This window comes from Fusarium venenatum (genome assembly GCF_020744135.1).
Source record: "Fusarium venenatum strain MPI-CAGE-CH-0201 chromosome Unknown EDB82scaffold_3, whole genome shotgun sequence".
NCBI lineage: Eukaryota > Fungi > Ascomycota > Sordariomycetes > Hypocreales > Nectriaceae > Fusarium > Fusarium venenatum.
The window spans coordinates 5,966,831-5,986,033 of record NW_027072131.1 but is presented as its reverse complement, the minus strand read 5'-3'; the positions used below and the strand labels follow the sequence as shown (position 1 = coordinate 5,986,033).

The 19,203-nt window shown below is 48.8% G+C and overlaps 3 protein-coding genes across 3 annotated transcripts; 2 read left to right on the top strand and 1 right to left on the bottom strand.

Moving 5' to 3' along the window:
- Window positions 1–540: 540 nt before the first annotated feature.
- EDB82DRAFT_265349 (dynein heavy chain, cytosolic) lies at window positions 541–14,168 on the top strand. The gene is made up of 3 exons (XM_025728446.2): window positions 541–1,165; window positions 1,216–13,517; window positions 13,570–14,168. The coding sequence occupies exons 1-3, from the start codon at window positions 865–867 to the stop codon at window positions 14,008–14,010; spliced, it is 13,044 nt and encodes a 4,347-aa protein (XP_025582811.1). The 5' UTR covers window positions 541–864; the 3' UTR covers window positions 14,011–14,168.
- EDB82DRAFT_265396 (uncharacterized protein) lies at window positions 13,943–16,419 on the bottom strand. The gene is made up of 2 exons (XM_065607341.1): window positions 15,837–16,419; window positions 13,943–15,772 (listed from the first exon to the last, which is right to left on the bottom strand). The coding sequence occupies exons 1-2, from the start codon at window positions 16,007–16,009 to the stop codon at window positions 14,326–14,328; spliced, it is 1,620 nt and encodes a 539-aa protein (XP_065464156.1). The 5' UTR covers window positions 16,010–16,419; the 3' UTR covers window positions 13,943–14,325.
- Window positions 16,420–16,786: 367 nt separating this feature from the next.
- Window positions 16,787–17,593, top strand: EDB82DRAFT_265356 (uncharacterized protein). The gene has a single exon (XM_025728442.2). It carries the CDS (start codon window positions 16,892–16,894, stop codon window positions 17,375–17,377), a length of 486 nt encoding a protein of 161 aa, XP_025582809.1. The 5' UTR covers window positions 16,787–16,891; the 3' UTR covers window positions 17,378–17,593.
- The last annotated feature ends 1,610 nt before the right edge of the window (window positions 17,594–19,203 follow it).

The window sequence follows — 19,203 nt, the reverse complement described above, 5'->3', positions numbered from 1 at the left end:
TCCCACCCCATCAATCTGCAGTGGCCTATGGCGGCTTGCAACATTCATTGGCTTCAATGCCATGTGTTTCTATGCGGGTTATTGTTCGAATGGTAGAGGGGGTATAGGAAAGATTTAATATGCCTGATTTGGATTCAAGGGTCCAGGCGGAAGTATTGGATTTACTCTTATCATACTCTGTAGTGCTACAGGGAATTACGCAATTTGTATCTAGACCTGCGGAGTACTTGGATCACTGATAACGCGAATATGAGCCTTCGATCTCTAGCACAAGTTATAATATCAAAACCATACTATTTGTTTGGTAGTAAATGCACCAGTACCAGCTCCTACGAATATTTGCTTGAAATTCAATGAGAGGTGGGGCTCGACGCTCGATAGCGGGACGCACTCTCCTCCAATCGACTCCTGACACATCCATTCTATCCAATTGCCGACCAGACTTGTCGCGACAGGGGTTTCCCCTGAACCTAAGTCGCGTAGATTCGGTAGACCCAACCTAAGGTGCGGTGCCCTTACGAAAGTCAACAACTCCTGGATGGTGAATCTCATCTCATTCCACCAAACCCCGATCAGTCGCTGAGGACTTCATATCATCTCCACGACTTTATTTCGCAACGAACCCTGCTGATACTCACCACTACGCTCCTTAGTCTCTGAGATTATCTTTTGATGTTGCTAAAGCTGTTTTAATATTTGACTTGCCATAAAGCTATTTCGCCTAACCCAAAGCTCTCGACCGCCACATAGACAGACCCTCCTCGATTTCCTGCGTCCTATACCCATACCGAAGCGACGACCTGGAAATGACTGGGAGGTATTAAACTGGACATAAAATCTTCTTCCGATTTTCATTTAACAACAATGGAGGTCACCTCGCCCGCCGTGCCGAGCCCAGGAGCTTCCGCTAACGGCGTTACGTCTCCCCCAACCTTTCCCACTATTGAGCCGGAGCGCGTCGTCGAGCATCTGGCCTCTGTCTGTGAGATCGCACTTGGTGCTACACGGGATGAACTCGAGCAGGTTGGAAGCTTGCTTCACAAAGCCCGTTACGGCGAGACTGTTTCTCGCTGCACACGTTTTGCGAACGATACACAGAATGTGCTCTATATCCAGAAGGATTTCGCAAGCTCATCTGCAGTAGAGCCTGGTGCTGACCCTTCAGGTACGTAAGGCCATGATATGGATAGAATGTCTTTACTAACGTGAATATAGCGCCCGCTGCTTACAACTATACGCTGTCCACCGAGATCTCCTCGTCGCCAACGACCGTTGCTTCTCTTGTTCTCATCAAATCGCCTCAGCCCATAGATCCGATCCGACCTCTTACATCTCAAATATTCATTACTAATCTGCCTGGTCCTGCATCTCTCAACGCTGGAGTTGGAGAACAGGGCTCGGTACTCTCCCCGTGGGAGGTTCTCCATTCTCAGGTTCACCACGCCTTGGTACCGTATTTTGATGCCAACACCAAGAGTCAACAGCTGGCCAACGGCTCGCGAGGAAGAGCCGATGTGGATGCGAAAACGGGAATTCCTGTGACAAAGAAACGACTCAACGACCTGGAATTGAGCTTGTTGCACCTCCAGCAGAACGTCGATATTCCCGAGATCTCCCTCACGTTCCATTCGATTGTCCAGAACGTTCTCGATGACGCTGAAGCCAACAACAACCGTCCCTCCATCGACGGGATTCCTCAGAACCTTCTTCAAGACAGTACTTTCCTGAACCGATTACAGGCCAATGTCAATACCTGGATCAAGTCGATTCAAGGAATTACCAAGTTGACCAAGGATCCTTCCTCGAATACGAACCAGGAGTTTAGTACTGCAAGCCAGGAAGTCAATTTTTGGTTGTCCATGGAGTCAGCTCTAGAAGGGATTGAAGGTCAGCTCCGTAGTGAAGGAGTTCTCCTGACGCTGGAAATCCTCAAGAATGCCAAGCGTTTCCAGGCTACTGTGAGTTTCACGGCCGATACGGGTCTAAAGGAGGCTATGGATAAGGTACAGAAGTACAACCAGCTCATGCGAGATTTCCCCCTCGATGAGCTGCTGTCTGCCACTTCGCTGTCCAAGGTCGAGGAGGCCATCCAGCAAATCTTTGGGCACCTGAACAAGAAGCTGAGGATTTGTCCCTACCCTATCCGAAGGGCTCTTCCCCTTGTCGAAGCTATCTCCGCCGATCTGGACGATGTGCTTCACAGACTGTTGTCAGGTACTGAATTGGTCAACCTTGATTACCAGCAATTCAAGAACATCATGCAGACCTGTGACCATATTTTCCAGACCTGGGAGGAAAACATCAAGGAATTTACCAATGTAGCCCGTGAAGTGACCCGCCGCCGAAACGAGAAATTCATACCCATCAAGATTGTCAAGAAGCACTCTGAACTTGAGGCAAGAATCAAGTATGTCAGTACTTTCCGCGACAACCATGAGCAGCTCCAACGCACTATTGTTACCGTCCTTGGCCCACAGGCCACTATCCCAGGTGTGGCTGAGACCACTGGATCTGATGGCGTTATTGTGGAGGAGATGGGCGATGTTGACGCTGTCGAGGAAGTCAAGCAGGCTTGGGAGGCTCTTCAGAATGTCGACATGCTGGATGTTACAGACCAGGGTAAAGAACGATGGGTACGAGCCGAGAATCTTTACAACGAGCGTACGACACGAGTAGAGAACTCCATCATTTCTAGACTTCGCGATCGACTCGCTACTGCTAAGACTGCAAACGAAATGTTCCGAGTGTTCTCCAAGTTCAACGCACTTTTTGTGCGCCCCAAGATTCGTGGCGCTATCCAAGAGTACCAGAACCAGCTGATGGACCACGTCAAGCAGGCTATTAACGGTCTGCACGAACGCTTCAAGCAGCAGTATGGCCACTCAGAAACACACGCCATGGCTCAACTGCGTGATCTCCCCCCTGTATCTGGTGCCATCATCTGGGCACGCCAGATTGAGTTCCAGCTGGACGGGTACATGCGCAAGGTAGAAGCCGTTCTTGGCCCTGACTGGACTCTGCATGCCGAAGGCCATAAGCTACAAGAGGAGAGCGAGCTATTCAAGCAGAAGCTCGACACTAGCCGAATCTACGATGCCTGGCTCAACGATGTCGGACGACGCAAAATTTCCATCTCTGGACAGCTTTTTGAGATCGCTCGTGTGAGATCTGCTGGTGGCATCCTCGAACTCAACGTCAATTTCGACCCTCAGGTTATTACCTTGTTCAAGGAAACCCGCAACCTGACTTGGCAATCTTACTCAGTGCCACATGCTGTTACTACTGTGTCTAAAGACGCGAAGCGTGTTTACCCCTATGCCGTCAGCTTGATGGAGAGTGTCAGAACACTCTCTCAAACCCTTCGTCAAATTGCAGTCATGGGAGAGGAGTCTGTCCTTCTCAACGGATATCGAAATGAAGTGTACAGACTTGTCGGTGAAGGTGTACCGCTTCGATGGGAGTCCTTCATCAACTCACATGAGTTGTTTTACTCCGAGAACAGACAAACTCGCCCATTGCTACCTACTGGAACTGATTTTGGACTAGCCAAAAACACCGAGAGTAAGCATGGCATGTTCATCCGCGGTTTCGCTGCCGCCGTTTCTGTACTCCAGCAGAAAGCAGTCTCTTTGAACTTCATTCATGCCACGGTTGAACAAGCCTTGAAGGAACTCAGTACATGCCCCTACGAGGAAGCCGCGTTCCACAGCCGACTGGATACGATTCAATCGGCCGTTGACCAGTTGAACCTTGAACAATATGTCAACTTGGACTTCTGGGTGCGGGAGCTGAACGCCAAGATTCAGTCGATACTTCTCACACGACTTCAGAGCGCAGTTCATTCGTGGATTACTGCATTTGAGGATGAGACAACCGAGGAAGAGTCGCGTAGGAGGAACAACAGCGATGAGAGCAAGCCAGAAAGCCCAACGATGAAGCGTCTCGTGCTTGAAGTTGTCATGCGCAACCAAGTCATCTATCTTGATCCGCCTCTGGAATTTGCGCGTGCGAGCTGGTTCCTCCATCTACACGAGTGGCTTGGAATCGTTTGCAACCTTCGCAAGATCAAGGCCTCCCGTTATCAAATGACTCTTACCACTACGGCCAACGACGAGCTTCGCTTTACCGATTTGCCTACCGAGTGCGCCGGACTGCTGCAACGTGTCTATGTTTCCATGGAAAAGAAGCTCCAGGAGATCAGCGCTTATGTCGACAAGTGGCTGCAATTCCAGTCCCTCTGGGACCTCCAGTCCGAGCAAGTCTACGACGCTCTTGGAGAACCACTCCCGCGATGGTTGCAGCTTCTCCAAGATCTCCGCAAGAACCGATCTACATTCGATACACAAGAGGTCAGCCGCGAATTCGGACATCTCACAATTGACTATGACCAAGTTCAGACCAAGGTCAACGCAAAGTACGACCAGTGGCAGCATGAAATTCTGATGAAGTTTGCAAGCCGTCTTGGTAACCGTATGCGCGACATCAACGCAGAGATTGAGAAGGCGCGCAAACACCTCGAGAACCAAAGTTCCGACGCTTCGTCAACTGCTCAGGCTGTGCAATTCATCACTGTTGTCCAGAGTTGCAAGCGTAATGTCAAGACATGGGCCCCTGAAATTGACATGTTCCGACAGGGTCAGTCAATGCTCGTGAGGCAGCGATACCAGTTCCCCAACGACTGGCTGCACATTGAGCAGATTGACAGCCAGTGGGAAGCCTTGAAGGAAATTCTCGACAAGAAATCGAGGATTGTCCAAGAACAAAGTGACGCGCTACGGGCAAAGATTACTGCAGAGGATAAGCTGGTCAACGAGCGAATCGCAGAGATCGCAGCCCAGTGGAATGAGGAGAAGCCGGTGTCTGGAACTATTCAACCTGATGCTGCTTCTGCTACATTGTCTTCTTTTGAAGCTCGCATTTCGAAGCTGCAGGACGATGCGCAAATGGTTGTCAAGGCTAAGGAAGCGTTGGATATTCCCGCCAGTCTTGATACATCCCTTGAATCAACGCTTGAAGAAGTTCGGGATTTCCAGTCTGTTTGGTCAAACCTCTCAACTATCTGGGCCAGCCTTAACGAGACGCGTGATATTCTCTGGACTGCTGTTCAACCACGAAAAATTCGTTCTAAGGTCGACGACCTCATCAAGAGTACCAAGGATATGCCCAGCAGGATGCGACAGTACGCTGCTTTCGAGCACGTTCAGGGCATCCTGCGTGGTTTCCTTAAGGTCAACCCCATCCTTTCTGACCTCAAGTCTGATGCTATTCGTGAGCGCCACTGGGTTAAGATTTACAAACAGATCAAACCTCAAAAACGATTTTCGCCCAGCTCTATGACTCTTGGTGATGTCTGGGACCTCAACCTCGTTGCTACTGAAGTCATTGTAAAGGATATCATCGCACAGGCGCAAGGTGAGATGGCTTTGGAGGAGTTCTTGAAACAGGTTCGTGAAACCTGGCAGAACTACGCTCTTGAGATGGTCGGCTATCAAAACAAGATCCGCCTCATTCGCGGCTGGGACGACCTCTTTGCGAAATGCAGTGAGAACCTGAATTCACTTCAGGCTATGAAGCATTCCCCCTATTACAAGGAGTTTGAGGAAGAAGCCGTGTCTTGGGAAGACAAGCTCAACCGTGTCCATGTTCTCTTTGATGTCTGGATTGATGTCCAGCGTCAATGGGTCTACCTTGAGGGTGTCTTTACTGGTAACGCTGATATCAAGCATCTCTTGCCTATTGAGTCAGGGCGATTCCAGAACATCAACAGCGAATTCTTGGCTGTCATGAAGAAGGCCAATAAATCCCCATACGTACTGGAAGTCCTAAACATTCCAAATGTACAAAAGTCGCTGGAGCGACTCGCCGAAATGCTTAACAAGATCCAGAAGGCTTTGGGTGAATACCTGGAGAAGGAGCGTGTTTCGTTCCCTCGATTCTACTTCGTTGGTGACGAGGATCTGCTAGAGATGATTGGTAACAGCAACGACACGCTGCGCATTGCCAAGCATTTCAAGAAGATGTTTGCGGGTCTGTCAGGTCTCGTCATGGATGATGAGACTGTCATTTCTGGCTTCACTTCCAAAGAGGGCGAAGTCGTTCGGTTGAAGAAGGAAATTTCTCTGGCCAAAACCCCCAAGATCAACGACTGGCTGGCTCTTCTTGAAGGTGGCATGAAGTCAACGCTTGCCGAGCTTCTTGCTGAGGCCGTTGACCAGTATACTCCCATTTTTGAATCCGAGACTATTGATCGCGATGCGTTGAATGCGTTCATGGATGCATACCCCAGTCAGATTGTTGTTCTTGCTACTCAAGCTGCTTGGACCACAGCCGTCAACCGATCCCTTACTGATGGCGGCGGCACACTGAAACTCTTGTTCGAGCGTGAGGTGGAGGTCCTTCGAGTACTCGCCGACACAGTTCTAGGGGAACTGGAAGTCATTCTGAGGAAGAAATGCGAACAGCTCATTACCGAATGTGTTCATCAACGGGACACTATCGAGAAGCTCATCAATGCCAACGCCAACTCTACAGGCCACTACCTGTGGCAGTTGCAGATGAGATACATCTACAATCCTGAGGGCGAATTCCTGGATCGACTTTACATCAAGATGGCCAATGCTAAACTCAACTACGGTTTTGAGTATCTGGGAGTTCCTGAACGCCTTGTTCGCACACCTCTTACCGACCGATGTTTCCTCACGCTTACCCAAGCTCTCTGTCAACGTCTTGGTGGTTCACCATACGGACCCGCCGGTACTGGTAAAACAGAATCCGTCAAGGCTCTGGGCGTCCAACTCGGTAGATTCACACTTGTGTTCTGCTGTGACGATACTTTTGATTTCCAGGCCATGGGCCGTATCTTCCTTGGTATTTGCCAGGTTGGTGCCTGGGGCTGTTTCGACGAGTTCAACCGTTTGGAGGAACGAATTCTGTCCGCTGTCTCGCAGCAAATCCAGAATATCCAGCTGGGTCTCAAACAAGGTGCTGAAGACGACCAGTCACAGATCGAGTTGGTCGGCCGCCAGCTTCATGTCAACGAAAACACTGGTATCTTCATCACCATGAACCCTGGTTATGCTGGCCGTTCCAACTTGCCCGATAACTTGAAGAAGCTCTTCCGCAGCGTAGCAATGTCTAAGCCTGACAAGGAGCTTATTGCCGAGGTCATGCTTTACTCCCAAGGTTTCAATCAAGCCAAGCAATTGTCTAAGCACACTGTACCTTTCTTCGATCAGTGTTCTGGCAAGTTGTCCAAACAAGCTCACTATGACTTTGGTCTTCGTGCTCTCAAGAGTGTCCTGGTCAGCTCTGGTGGCCTGAAACGTGCTCGTCTCGGCGATGGAACTCTTGGTGCTGAAGAGGTTGTTGAGCCTGAAATCATTGTGCAAAGCATCCGAGAAACGATTGCGCCTAAACTAATCAAGTCCGATGTCGATATCATGATGACCATCGAAACTGATTGCTTCCCTGGCGTGCAATATGTCCCTGCCAATCTTGTAGCACTGGAAGACGCTATTCGAACCCTTGCTGCCGAACGTCACCTCGTGGTCAACGAGCTTTGGATGACCAAGGTTCTCCAACTGTACCAGATCCAGAAAATCCACCATGGTGTTATGATGGTTGGTAACTCTGGTTCTGGTAAATCCGCTGCCTGGAGACTTCTGCTGGATGCCCTTCAGAAGGTTGAAGGAGTGGAAGGTGTTTCGCATGTGATCGACTCAAAGGTCATGTCAAAGGAGGCTTTGTACGGAAACCTTGACTCAACCACTCGTGAATGGACAGATGGTTTGTTCACTAGTATTCTGCGAAAGATTGTCGACAACCTTCGTGGCGAGGACTCTAAACGACATTGGATCGTCTTTGATGGTGACGTAGACCCCGAATGGGTTGAAAACCTGAACAGTGTACTCGACGACAACAAGCTGCTTACGCTTCCCAATGGTGAGCGTCTCAACCTTCCCTCCAACGTTCGAATCATGTTCGAAGTCGAGACCTTGAAGTATGCAACTCTGGCTACTGTCAGTCGTTGTGGTATGGTTTGGTTCAGTGAGGACACCGTATCGCCCAACATGCTGGTCGAAAACTATCTGTCCACCCTCAGCAGCGTCCCCTTCGAGGATCTGGATGAAGATAATGTTACTACCGCTCAGAACCCTGCCAAGACTTTGGCCGTGCAAGGCGAGTTTGCGGCCTTGCTTCGTATTTATCTCTCTGAAGAAGACTTCATCTTACGGGCTCTCAAGCAAGCTGAGGCTTACAACCATATCATGGAGTTTACTATCGCGCGAGTCCTTACGACTCTCTTCTCACTGCTAAACAAAGCAGTCCGGGATGCCATTGATTATAACGTGCAGCATTCCGACTTCCCCTTGGAGTCTGAACAGATCGAGTCCTTCATTTCAAAGAAGCTCCTGCTTGCGCTCGTTTGGGCACTCACTGGTGACTGCCCTCTCAACGACCGGAAATCATTTGGTGACGAGCTTTGTGCATTGGCCAATTTTGGCTCCCCTCCTATTGACGGCACTAGCTCGCTCATCGACTTCGATGTGACCCTACCCAAGTGTGAATGGGCTCCATGGCAGAACCAGGTGCCCACAGTTGAAGTCAACACACACTCCGTAACCCAAACCGATGTGGTCATTCCTACTCTGGACACTGTCCGTCATGAGGATGTTCTTTACTCGTGGCTTGCAGAGCATAAGCCTCTACTACTCTGTGGTCCTCCTGGTTCAGGTAAAACAATGACTTTGTTCAGCGCACTTCGCAAGCTGCCCAACATGGAGGTTGTTGGTCTGAACTTCTCGAGCGCAACAACTCCCGATCTTCTTATCAAGACATTTGAGCAGTATTGTGAGTACAAGAAAACACTGAATGGCGTCATGCTCTCCCCGACTCAAATCGGCAGATGGCTCGTTGTCTTCTGTGATGAAATCAATTTGCCGGCACCAGACAAGTACGGAACTCAACGCGCCATCTCTTTCCTGCGCCAAATGGTTGAGCACAATGGTTTCTGGCGAACGTCCGATAAGTCTTGGGTCACACTCGATCGTATTCAGTTCGTCGGTGCTTGCAATCCTCCCACCGACGCTGGACGTACACCTATGGGCGCTAGATTCCTTCGACATGCACCACTCATCATGGTCGACTATCCTGGTGAACTATCTCTCAACCAGATTTATGGCACTTTCAACTCTGCAGTTCTCAAGATTATCCCATCCCTTCGAGGATATTCTGAAGCCCTTACTCATGCCATGGTTCGTTTATATCTCGAGTCCCAGCAGAGATTTACGCCAAAGATTCAACCTCACTACGTGTACAGTCCTCGTGAGCTGACACGATGGGTTCGTGGTGTTTACGAGGCCATTCGGCCTTTGGAAAGCTTGTCTATTGAAGGCCTCATCCGAATCTGGGCCCATGAAGCTCTTCGCCTGTTCCAAGATCGATTGGTCGCTGAGCAAGAGCGACAGTGGACTGACGAGGCTGTGCGCCGCATCGCACTCGAATATTTCCCTAACATCGATGAGGAAAAGGCCCTTGGAGGACCTATTCTCTTCTCTAACTGGCTCTCCAAGAACTACGTCCCTGTGGACCGTGAGCAGCTGAGAGACTTCGTCAAGGCGAGACTGAAGACCTTCTGCGAGGAAGAGGTTGATGTTCCTCTAATCCTATTTAATGATGTGTTGGAGCACGTGTTGCGCATCGATCGTGTCTTCCGACAGCCCCAAGGCCATCTCATCTTGATTGGTGTTAGTGGTAGTGGCAAGACAACCTTGTCTCGTTTCGTGGCCTGGATGAACGGTCTAAAGGTTTTCCAGATCAAGGTGCATGGAAAGTATTCCGCCGAGGACTTTGATGACGATCTGCGAGATGTCCTTCGACGATGTGGTTGTAAGGGCGAGAAGATCTGCTTTATCATGGACGAATCAAACGTGTTGGATTCAGGCTTCCTGGAGAGAATGAACACCTTGCTCGCCAACGCCGAAGTTCCAGGCCTTTTCGAGGGTGATGAATATGCTGCCCTCATGACCGCTTGTAAGGAAGGTGCCCAGCGACAAAACCTGCACCTAGACTCCCCCGAGGAGCTGTACAAGTGGTTCACTCAGCAAATCGTCAAGAACCTGCACGTCGTCTTCACAATGAACCCGCCCGAGGATGGTCTATCTTCCAAGGCTGCTACCAGTCCTGCCTTGTTCAATCGTTGTGTTCTCAACTGGTTTGGTGATTGGTCTGATCAAGCCCTCTTCCAAGTTGGCCATGAGCTCACACAGTCCATTGATCTGGACCGAAGCAACTTTAATTGTCCCGATACTGTCCCTGTGGCCTATCGTGGCCTGCAACTGCCTCCTTCTCATCGTGAGACGGTTGTCAACTCGATGGTGTACATTCACTACTCTCTTCAAAGATACAACGAAAAGCTGTTTAAGCAGCAAGGCAAGGTCACCTTCTTAACACCTCGTCACTTCCTCGATTTCGTCGCTCAGTATGTCAAACTCTACAATGAGAAACGAGAGGATCTTGAAGAGCAGCAACGACATCTTAATGTTGGTCTGGAAAAGCTTAGAGACACTGTCGACAAGGTTCGAGATCTTCGAGTAAGCCTGGCCGAGAAGAAAAAGCAGCTGGAACAGAAGGATGCAGAGGCAAACGAAAAGCTACAACGAATGGTGGCCGATCAGCGCGAAGCGGAGCAAAGGAAGAGTACTGCTTTGGAGATTCAGGCTGCTTTGGACAAGCAGGAAATTGAGGTTGCCTCACGAAAGAAGGTTGTGTTGGAGGACCTTGCCAAGGCAGAGCCTGCCGTCGAGGAGGCAAAGGCCAGTGTCAGCAACATCAAGCGTCAGCACTTGACCGAAGTCAGGTCCATGGGTAACCCGCCTCAGGGTGTGAAGCTTGCTATGGATGCTGTGTGTACCTTGCTTGGCCACAAGATCAACGACTGGAAGGCTGTCCAAGGTATTGTTCGAAAGGATGATTTCATTGCCAGTATTCTCATGTTCGACAATGCTAGGCAGATGACCAAATCCTTGAGGAACAAGATGCGCAGTGATTTCTTGTCCAACCCCGAATTCACATTTGAGAAGGTCAATCGTGCGTCCAAGGCATGCGGACCCCTTGTCCAGTGGGTTACCGCTCAGGTCAACTACTTTGACATTCTCGACCGTGTTGGTCCTCTGAAGCACGAGGTTGAGCAGCTGGAGGAGCAAGCACTCCAGACGAAGGCAGAAGCCCAGGCTACTCAGGACGAAATTGCTGGGCTGGAGTCAAGCATTAACCAATACAAGACCGAATATGCTGCACTCATCAGTGAGACACAGTCCATCAAGGCAGAGATGTCAAAAGTTCAGTTCAAGGTCGACCGAAGTGTTCGACTTCTCGACAGTTTGTCGTCAGAACGAGTTCGTTGGGAAGAGGGCAGCAAGTCTTTCGAGATCCAAATTAGCACTCTCGTGGGAGACGTTCTTGTCGCTGCTGCTTTCTTGGCCTACAGTGGTCTCTATGATCAGACTTTCCGAAAGTCGATGATGGATGACTGGTTCCACCAGCTTCACCTTTCCGGTATACACTACAAATCGACAAACCCTGTGACTGAATATCTGTCGACTGCAGATGAGCGTCTTAGCTGGCAGGAGAACACTCTTCCTGTTGATGACCTGTGCACCGAGAACGCCATCATTCTCAAGCGCTTCAACCGTTACCCCCTTATTATTGATCCTTCGGGACGAGTTACGGAATTCTTGCAGAGAGAATGCAAAGACCGCCGTCTAACGGTGACAAGCTTCTTGGACGATACCTTTACTAAGCAGCTTGAGAGTTCTCTCCGTTTCGGTAACCCTATTCTTATTCAGGATGCTGAGCACTTGGATCCTATCCTTAATCATGTTCTCAACAAGGAATACCAAAAGACTGGTGGTCGTGTGCTTATTCAACTTGGCAAGCAGGAGATTGATTTCTCGCCGGCATTCAAGATCTATCTGTCAACTCGTGACCCGTCCGCCACCTTCGCCCCCGACATTTGCAGTCGAACCACGTTCGTCAACTTCACTGTTACACAGAGTAGTCTTCAGACACAATCTCTCAACGACGTCCTCAAGTCCGAGCGTCCCGACGTTGATGAACGACGCTCAAACCTCATCAAACTGCAGGGCGAGTTCAAGGTCCATCTGCGACAACTGGAGAAACGATTACTTCAGGCCCTGAATGAGTCTCGCGGCAATATCCTTGATGATGACAACGTTATCGAGACACTCGAAACTCTCAAGACAGAGGCTGCTGAGATCTCTGGCAAGATGAGCAACACCGAGGGCGTTATGGCCGAAGTTGAGGAGATTACGCAACAGTACAGCATTATCGCCAGATCTTGCAGTGCTGTCTTCGCCGTCTTGGAGCAACTTCACTACCTCAACCACTTCTATCAATTTTCGCTCCAGTACTTCCTTGACATTTTCCATTCAGTCCTGCATGGCAACAAGAATCTGGCTGGCCAAACTGACCACAACATCCGGCGTGATGTAATTGTCAAGGATCTTTTTGTCAACACGTTCAAGCGGACAGCTCTGGGTCTGCTCCAAAGAGACCGAGTTACTCTTGGAATGTTGCTCGCACAGGCCTCGCCGTATAAGATGGACAAGTCTTTGATCGACGTCATCCTCGACAACCGCATTGAAGGCAAGGATCTTTCATCTAATCCTGATGAAAGAGATGATGCTTTCACCCAAGCCAAGAAGATCGCTGTTCTCAAGGAAAGGGTTGATCCTATCTCTACTGAGGACTGGGATAAGTTCTTCACAGAAGAACTTGCTGAGAACTTCGTGCCCTTGGTCTGGGATGACAACACCGATGCTAACGACCAAGCCCTACTCTCTCTCCTGCTCGTCAAACTTTTCAGGATGGACCGGTTTGTTCCTGCCGCAGAGCGTTTCGTCAACCAAGTCTTTGGTTCGGGTATCTTTGACATTGTCGAGGACCTGAAGGAGACAGTCACTCAAGTGTCTGCCACTCTACCGATCTCTTTGGTATCAAGCCCCGGATTCGATGCCAGCTACAAGGTTGACAATTTGGTTGAGAGAATGCGCGTCAAATGTACCAACATCGCCATGGGTTCCAACGAAGGTCTTGCAAGCGCTGACAAGGCAATCAGCCACGCCGCGCAGACAGGCTCATGGGTTTTGGTCAAGAACGTTCACTTGGCTCCTACTTGGTTGCAAAGCTTGGAGAAGCGCATGGAGTCACTCAACCCCCACTCAGACTTCCGACTTTTCTTGTCTATGGAGTCGAGTCTAAAGATTCCAGTCAACTTACTCCGAGCATCTCGTGTACTGATGTACGAGCAACCGGCCGGTGTCAAAGCCAACATGAAGGATTCGATGTCTTCATTGTCTACACGGGCGACCAAGAGTCCTGTGGAAAGGGCACGATTGTACTTGCTCTTGTCCTTTTTGCATGCCGTTGTGCAGGAGAGATTGAGATATGCGCCCAACCTGGGTTGGAAGGGATTTTGGGAGTTTAATGACAGTGACGTAAGTTTCGGTCCCTTTTTCGTTTCTCAGCTTGTCAACTAACATTCAGCAGTACGAATGCTCCGCTTTCATTGTCGATACTTGGGTTGATGTTGCGGCTGGTAACAGAACCAACATTGCCCCTCAAAATATTCCTTGGGAAATGCTCCGTTACATGGTGACCGAAACGTACGGTGGTAAGATTGACGACGAAGGAGACTTCAAACTTCTCTCCCAGCTCGTCACGTCTTTCTTGACTCCTTCTGCATACGAAGTTGACCACAAGCTCGTTGACGGACCTGACGGTGGCCTAACCGTCCCGTCTGGCACCAGCTTCCAAGATTTCAACACATGGATTCACCGCTTGCCCGAGCGTGAGCCACCCACGTATCTCGGCCTCCCTGCAAATGCCGAGAAACTTCTCCTTGGTGGTCTTGGCCGAAGTCTTATCGGCAACCTCCGCAAGGTTACGGAATTGCTCGATGAAGGCGAGCAGTTGGTGACGGGAGTGTGAGGAGGGAAACCCCTAAAGTGGACTTGGAGGACGAATTTTCTTCTTAATTGTTTTGTTAGATGGGGCATCAAGCAAGGCGTGTTGATAAGAGAGCTTGTCAGTTCTACGGAGGATCATTGTTGCTTATACCCATGCATGACATAGATCGGGCCTGCTTGTTTGAATTTGTTTTGTTTATTTATCAAAGATAAATAGTAATTGAGTTCTATAACTCCGTTCTTATACATGCTTTATGACTGGGTAAATGGCTGAAAATGAATGACATGAAGGAATACATGAATGAATGCAGAAAGCTGTCGCTATCTAGACGGGGCACTAGTTATAAAAGTTCATTCGAGAATCAACGCCAAAGTCGGCAAATCCTTGGTGCGGAAGGTTATAGAAGTCCAATTCTGTGACGCTGTCAGGCTGGCTGCCAGGTGGGTGTGGTAGCTGGATTCTGAGTATCTCGGAGACATGTTGGCGAAGTTGGTTCTGGACAAGAGTCTCAAAAGATTTCTCGTCTTCGCCCGGGTTCACCAACTCGTTCATCCAAGCAAACTTGTAGAGAAAGACTATCCAGAGCTTGGGTTCATCAAAGTCGAGGAGTTTACTTGCGCCATCAGCCGCACTTTCAAGCAACTCGCCCTCGTTATCAACATCGCCCGCCGTAATGGTCTCATCACAAATCATCCAAGATAGAGTCACGAGGAGTTCCGAAGGAGTTATGCCAAAGGCGGATTCGCACTGATTGTACCAGTGGGGGGCACAATTTGCCCGTACCAGCTGAACCATGACCCCCCAAAGGGTGCAAAAAACTCGAATATTGTGCCACCAGGATCGCATGTTTGCGCTGGGCTTCACGGGGGAGTCATGTAAAGCCACAGGGTGGTTAAGTCGGAGTTGTTCCTCGCACCACTCAACACAATGGCGTAGAGGAGAGGGGCGGTTGAGGCTGAGTGTCTTTATGAAAGGTTGTTTCTTGATGAACTCGTGCAAGAGGTGCTCTGTCACGAAGTCTGGGGGATTTGCCTGGTCAAAGCAATCGTCGTAGATCTCGAAAGCATAGTTGAGGAAGAAAAACGTCACAAGATCGATAGAAGAATACTTATGTGTCATTTTTGGAAGTGATCGGTCGCTGGTGAGTAACTTCTCGACATTTTGCGTGACTTGATGGATAAAATTTGACCTGTCCGCGTCTTCTTTATGGCTTCCCACGTACACTTTTAGCATTGACAGAAGAAATGGAGAGTCAGAGTTCCCAGTGGTTAACGCATGTGGCCACTCGCGCGCAAGAAGTTCCTTGGCGCTGCCAGCATTGTCTGGTTTACCAGCAACTCGAGCGCAAGAGACAGCGAGAAACTCTTTAGTTTCTGTGTAAGAATGGCTGCTGTTTGCCACAGATTGGTGGAGATATGAGTATAATTCGGAAGCGTTCGAGTCATCGAGCATAGCAGCGCAGAAGTCAGCGGCAAGCTTGTTCGCTTCTTCGATTGATCCAGTGGACCAGGGATATTGGATAAGAATTTCCGCACAATCTGATGGCTCATCAAAATCAATATCGTCTGACCCAGTGGCCATTAGAGTGTCTTCATCGCGGAGATCCAACAGCGTGTGCTGATCGAAAGTGCGGGGTTCTTGATCGAAGTCGAAATCACCAAAATCGACCGACTCATCGAATGCACCAGGCGATATGGATATGGGTGTTGTTTTCTTGTCGCTAGCATTGTACTTTTTGACTCCCCATTTCTCGAAACGATAGCCATATTGTCGCTTGCTGTTTGAGCAGAGTTATTAGTCAATGACTAAAAAGAATACCGTATGATATCCGGGGGGAATACCTCTGGATGATTTTGTATTTCTTTTCCATGTAGTCCATGACTATATTCAATGTATACTGCTTGTATAAGCCACAGAGAAGAGGTTTGAACCTTTCCCACGTTTCATCATTCATGCGTGTTGTAGGCTTGAGCTGCTTGTCATCAGCTCCTCTCGAGTATGACCTTTCTCTGAACTCCATGGCTTTTGTTTCGTCTATGAAAGATTTGAGATAATGAAGCAAGATGTAGAGTGTTGAGTATAATCAAGAAATGGCTGTAAGCGGCGAAATCGTGCTTCTTTTAAGCGTGGCATTTTGCACTTTGCAGCTTTCGGCTGGACATGATTGAATGTAATTCTACATTGCCTTGGGAAGCGCCTCATTTATACAGTACAGGGTGTACAATGTCGGTGCCTTGAGGCTTGAGGCTTAGTTCAGGTGTGAAATGCCCATATTTTGTAATTTCGAAAAACCCCAAGAACATAGTTGTATCATTGGTTGGCCATGAGGATGATGGCTGTGCATACGCATGCATGCATGTATGCGGTAGACTGGCGAACCAGCAGCTAAAATGACAAGCATACGAATGGATCTTGTAGCACAGCCTCGGCTAGGTCTCAGTCTCTTTTTGGAAAGAAGATGGAAATTCCAATACTTGCTAAACTAGCAAGTGTGATGGCAGCGACCGTTCACTGCGTCGATACGACGTGGTGTAGTATGGTATGTTGGTATGTTTCGCTTTGTCTTTGCGCCTAACGACACCCAACTTGGTCTTGACTGGGCACCCAACACAACAAACACCGCTTTTTGAGGCCCGTCCTGGCATAGACTGGCATCATGACACAATTCGGTAGTTCGTTCTTGGAGCTGCATTGTAGTTGGTCCATTTTCCTTTTTGGCGTGACATGTCCCCAGGATGCGCGTGAGCTTTTGGGCGAGTATGCAGTTGCAGCAACAGCCGAGTTTCTTTCTTAGACATATCGATTCCCAAAACCCCAATTGCCTGTCATCGTTTAAAAGCCTTGTAACCGTCAGCCTGTTGTTCTTGAACACTTTCCAGCCTGTTGTTAGACTTATCCCACCATGCAATCACAATCAGCACTGTACCATCGCAGAACCATGAAGATGGACGATATCTGTAATTCGTGGGTTGAACCTAGCGAGTACCCGCGGATACCCAACGTATACGAACCGGTTGAAGATGGTCAACTTTCCGATTTTTATGAAAACAGAGAAAAGAATGGAGTTGCTGAACGGGACATGAACACTAGGAGCAGCCATAAGTCGTCCTGGGCCATGCATAATATTCATACGAATGGCGATCAAGCCCACAAAGAGCTCGCCGACGACCCGACAAATTACTCGGTTGTCGTGCAACTAGGGAGCAGCTACAGGAGCGACAACTTCACTGTCGGGACCGGTCTAAGAGACTCGACAAAGGACTGGCGATCTTCTACCCATCGCCTAGATTCAGCCGAGAAGAGACGTGCAAGGCGTGAGGCAAGCCTTGAGGAGTGGAAAGACGCAGGCGACAAGCTCTTCTGCCAATCAGGGAGATACCGACCATGATGCGCCTTTGAGTTTTGCAAGTACAGATATGTAGGAGTCAACGGATTGTTTCTGGTAATGAATAGAGAGGAAAGCAGTTGACACTAGATGCGAGCGCATTGACAGGCTGTTTCCATATGGCCTCCAAGTACCTACACATACATGACTTGATTCAATTTTCAATGGCTTGAAACAAAAACAACGCAGGGTCGAGCAGATATCGAGCTTGATGAGGAGGTATCAGGCACTGAAATGCACTGCGTTGTATAAGGACGGAGATGTCAAACAGGGGAACCTGGTTTATACAATTCTGAACAAATCAGTAGTTGTTTTCTAGTGCATCAAACGCAGCAGATACAATATCAAGTATGGAGTTGGTTTCCGATTTGAAATAAGGAAGCCAGCGGGCCACTCGTTGAGAATCTCGATGAGCAGGTGCAGCGTAAAGACTGCAGTTTCTATTCTTTGCATGCATAAAATTAAGAATCATATCCGACGTACAAGTATCGCGACTGCCTCAAGGTAAGTCAGTTACGCAGGCATGTGAGTTGCATTAAAAAACCAGTACTACCTAATACAATACTGCTAGAAATACTAGATCAGCTTTTGTGGGCATATAGCCTAAGAGTGTGCTAATATTTTCGTATGTTCTGTTCTGTTCTGTTCCAAGGCAGGTACGATAGATTCGGTCCAAGCCAAAATGTCCCGTCTCAAACCGATAGTAGTACAGTCATTAGAGTGGAGTGCAGCCTTGGAACCAATGACAAACTTACAAGACGTCTGCAACCATGGAACAGGCCAAACGCAGGTTAATGCAGAACAGGAAGGATGGGACAGAAACAGGACTTACCTCCGGGGATAAAACACTCCTGAATGATCCACTAGCGATGACCTCTTAGGTGAGTATGCACTGTAACTTGCTTTGATTCATGAGAAATACAGATCAAACTCATCAATTATCCAGGTATCATATTTACCTACCTCGATGTCGTAAAAGAAAGGAGTATGGATGTCAATATCTAGAGTATCCATTGTCTCACATACATGCAGTTACATAGACAATTACAATGTACCTCATCTGGCACCACTGTCATTCCCCATTGTATCACACCAGTCTGTTCTCGAATCGTGATGGTCGCCAATTTGAACACCTCAAAACCAATGACAGCCTAATCTCTTTTTAATCCCCGGCAAATTCTAGTTGATCGGTGTTTTAGCGCTCCTCTAGCGAGGTCATCTGGTCAAGCAGGGCAGAGCATCAAAACATGCATCGCTCACTTAGGTTGGGCAAGGCCAGGCAATATTCCCATTCCAACATGGATCACCTTAGGGTGACGACAAGTAATCATGCGCTTCCACCCTCCTTTAGTGGCCCTTCCTGTGGCGCGTAGGTCTTACTGCAAGCAGACAGATACTCACTACCTGCCTTGCTTTGCTTTGCTTTGCTTTGTATTGTTACAGTACTCATAATGCGATTGGTATTTACAATTGGATTAGAAGCTAACCAATCCTTAATGAGTTACAGTGGCATACTGAACATGCTGAGTCAAATTACCCACCTCAGACAGGCACTTTTCTTTTGTCCTCAACACTGAACTTGTTTTGGATCATGGCGTGTGGTGTGACACCCATACCGTCATATATGGTGTGGCTGTTCCGTTCCTGCCCCTCTTTTCCCCGCAGAACTAAGGCAAAGCAATGGAGTGAACCACACCTTCCTTCAGGTAGGTCCTAACTCCCCAGTAGCTCCTTATGTCACTGTACATGTCAGCCGTGATTTAAATACTACTTCTCCTTCTGCCACAATTTCACAGCATCTCCTGATACTCTCTCATTCTTCTTCCTCT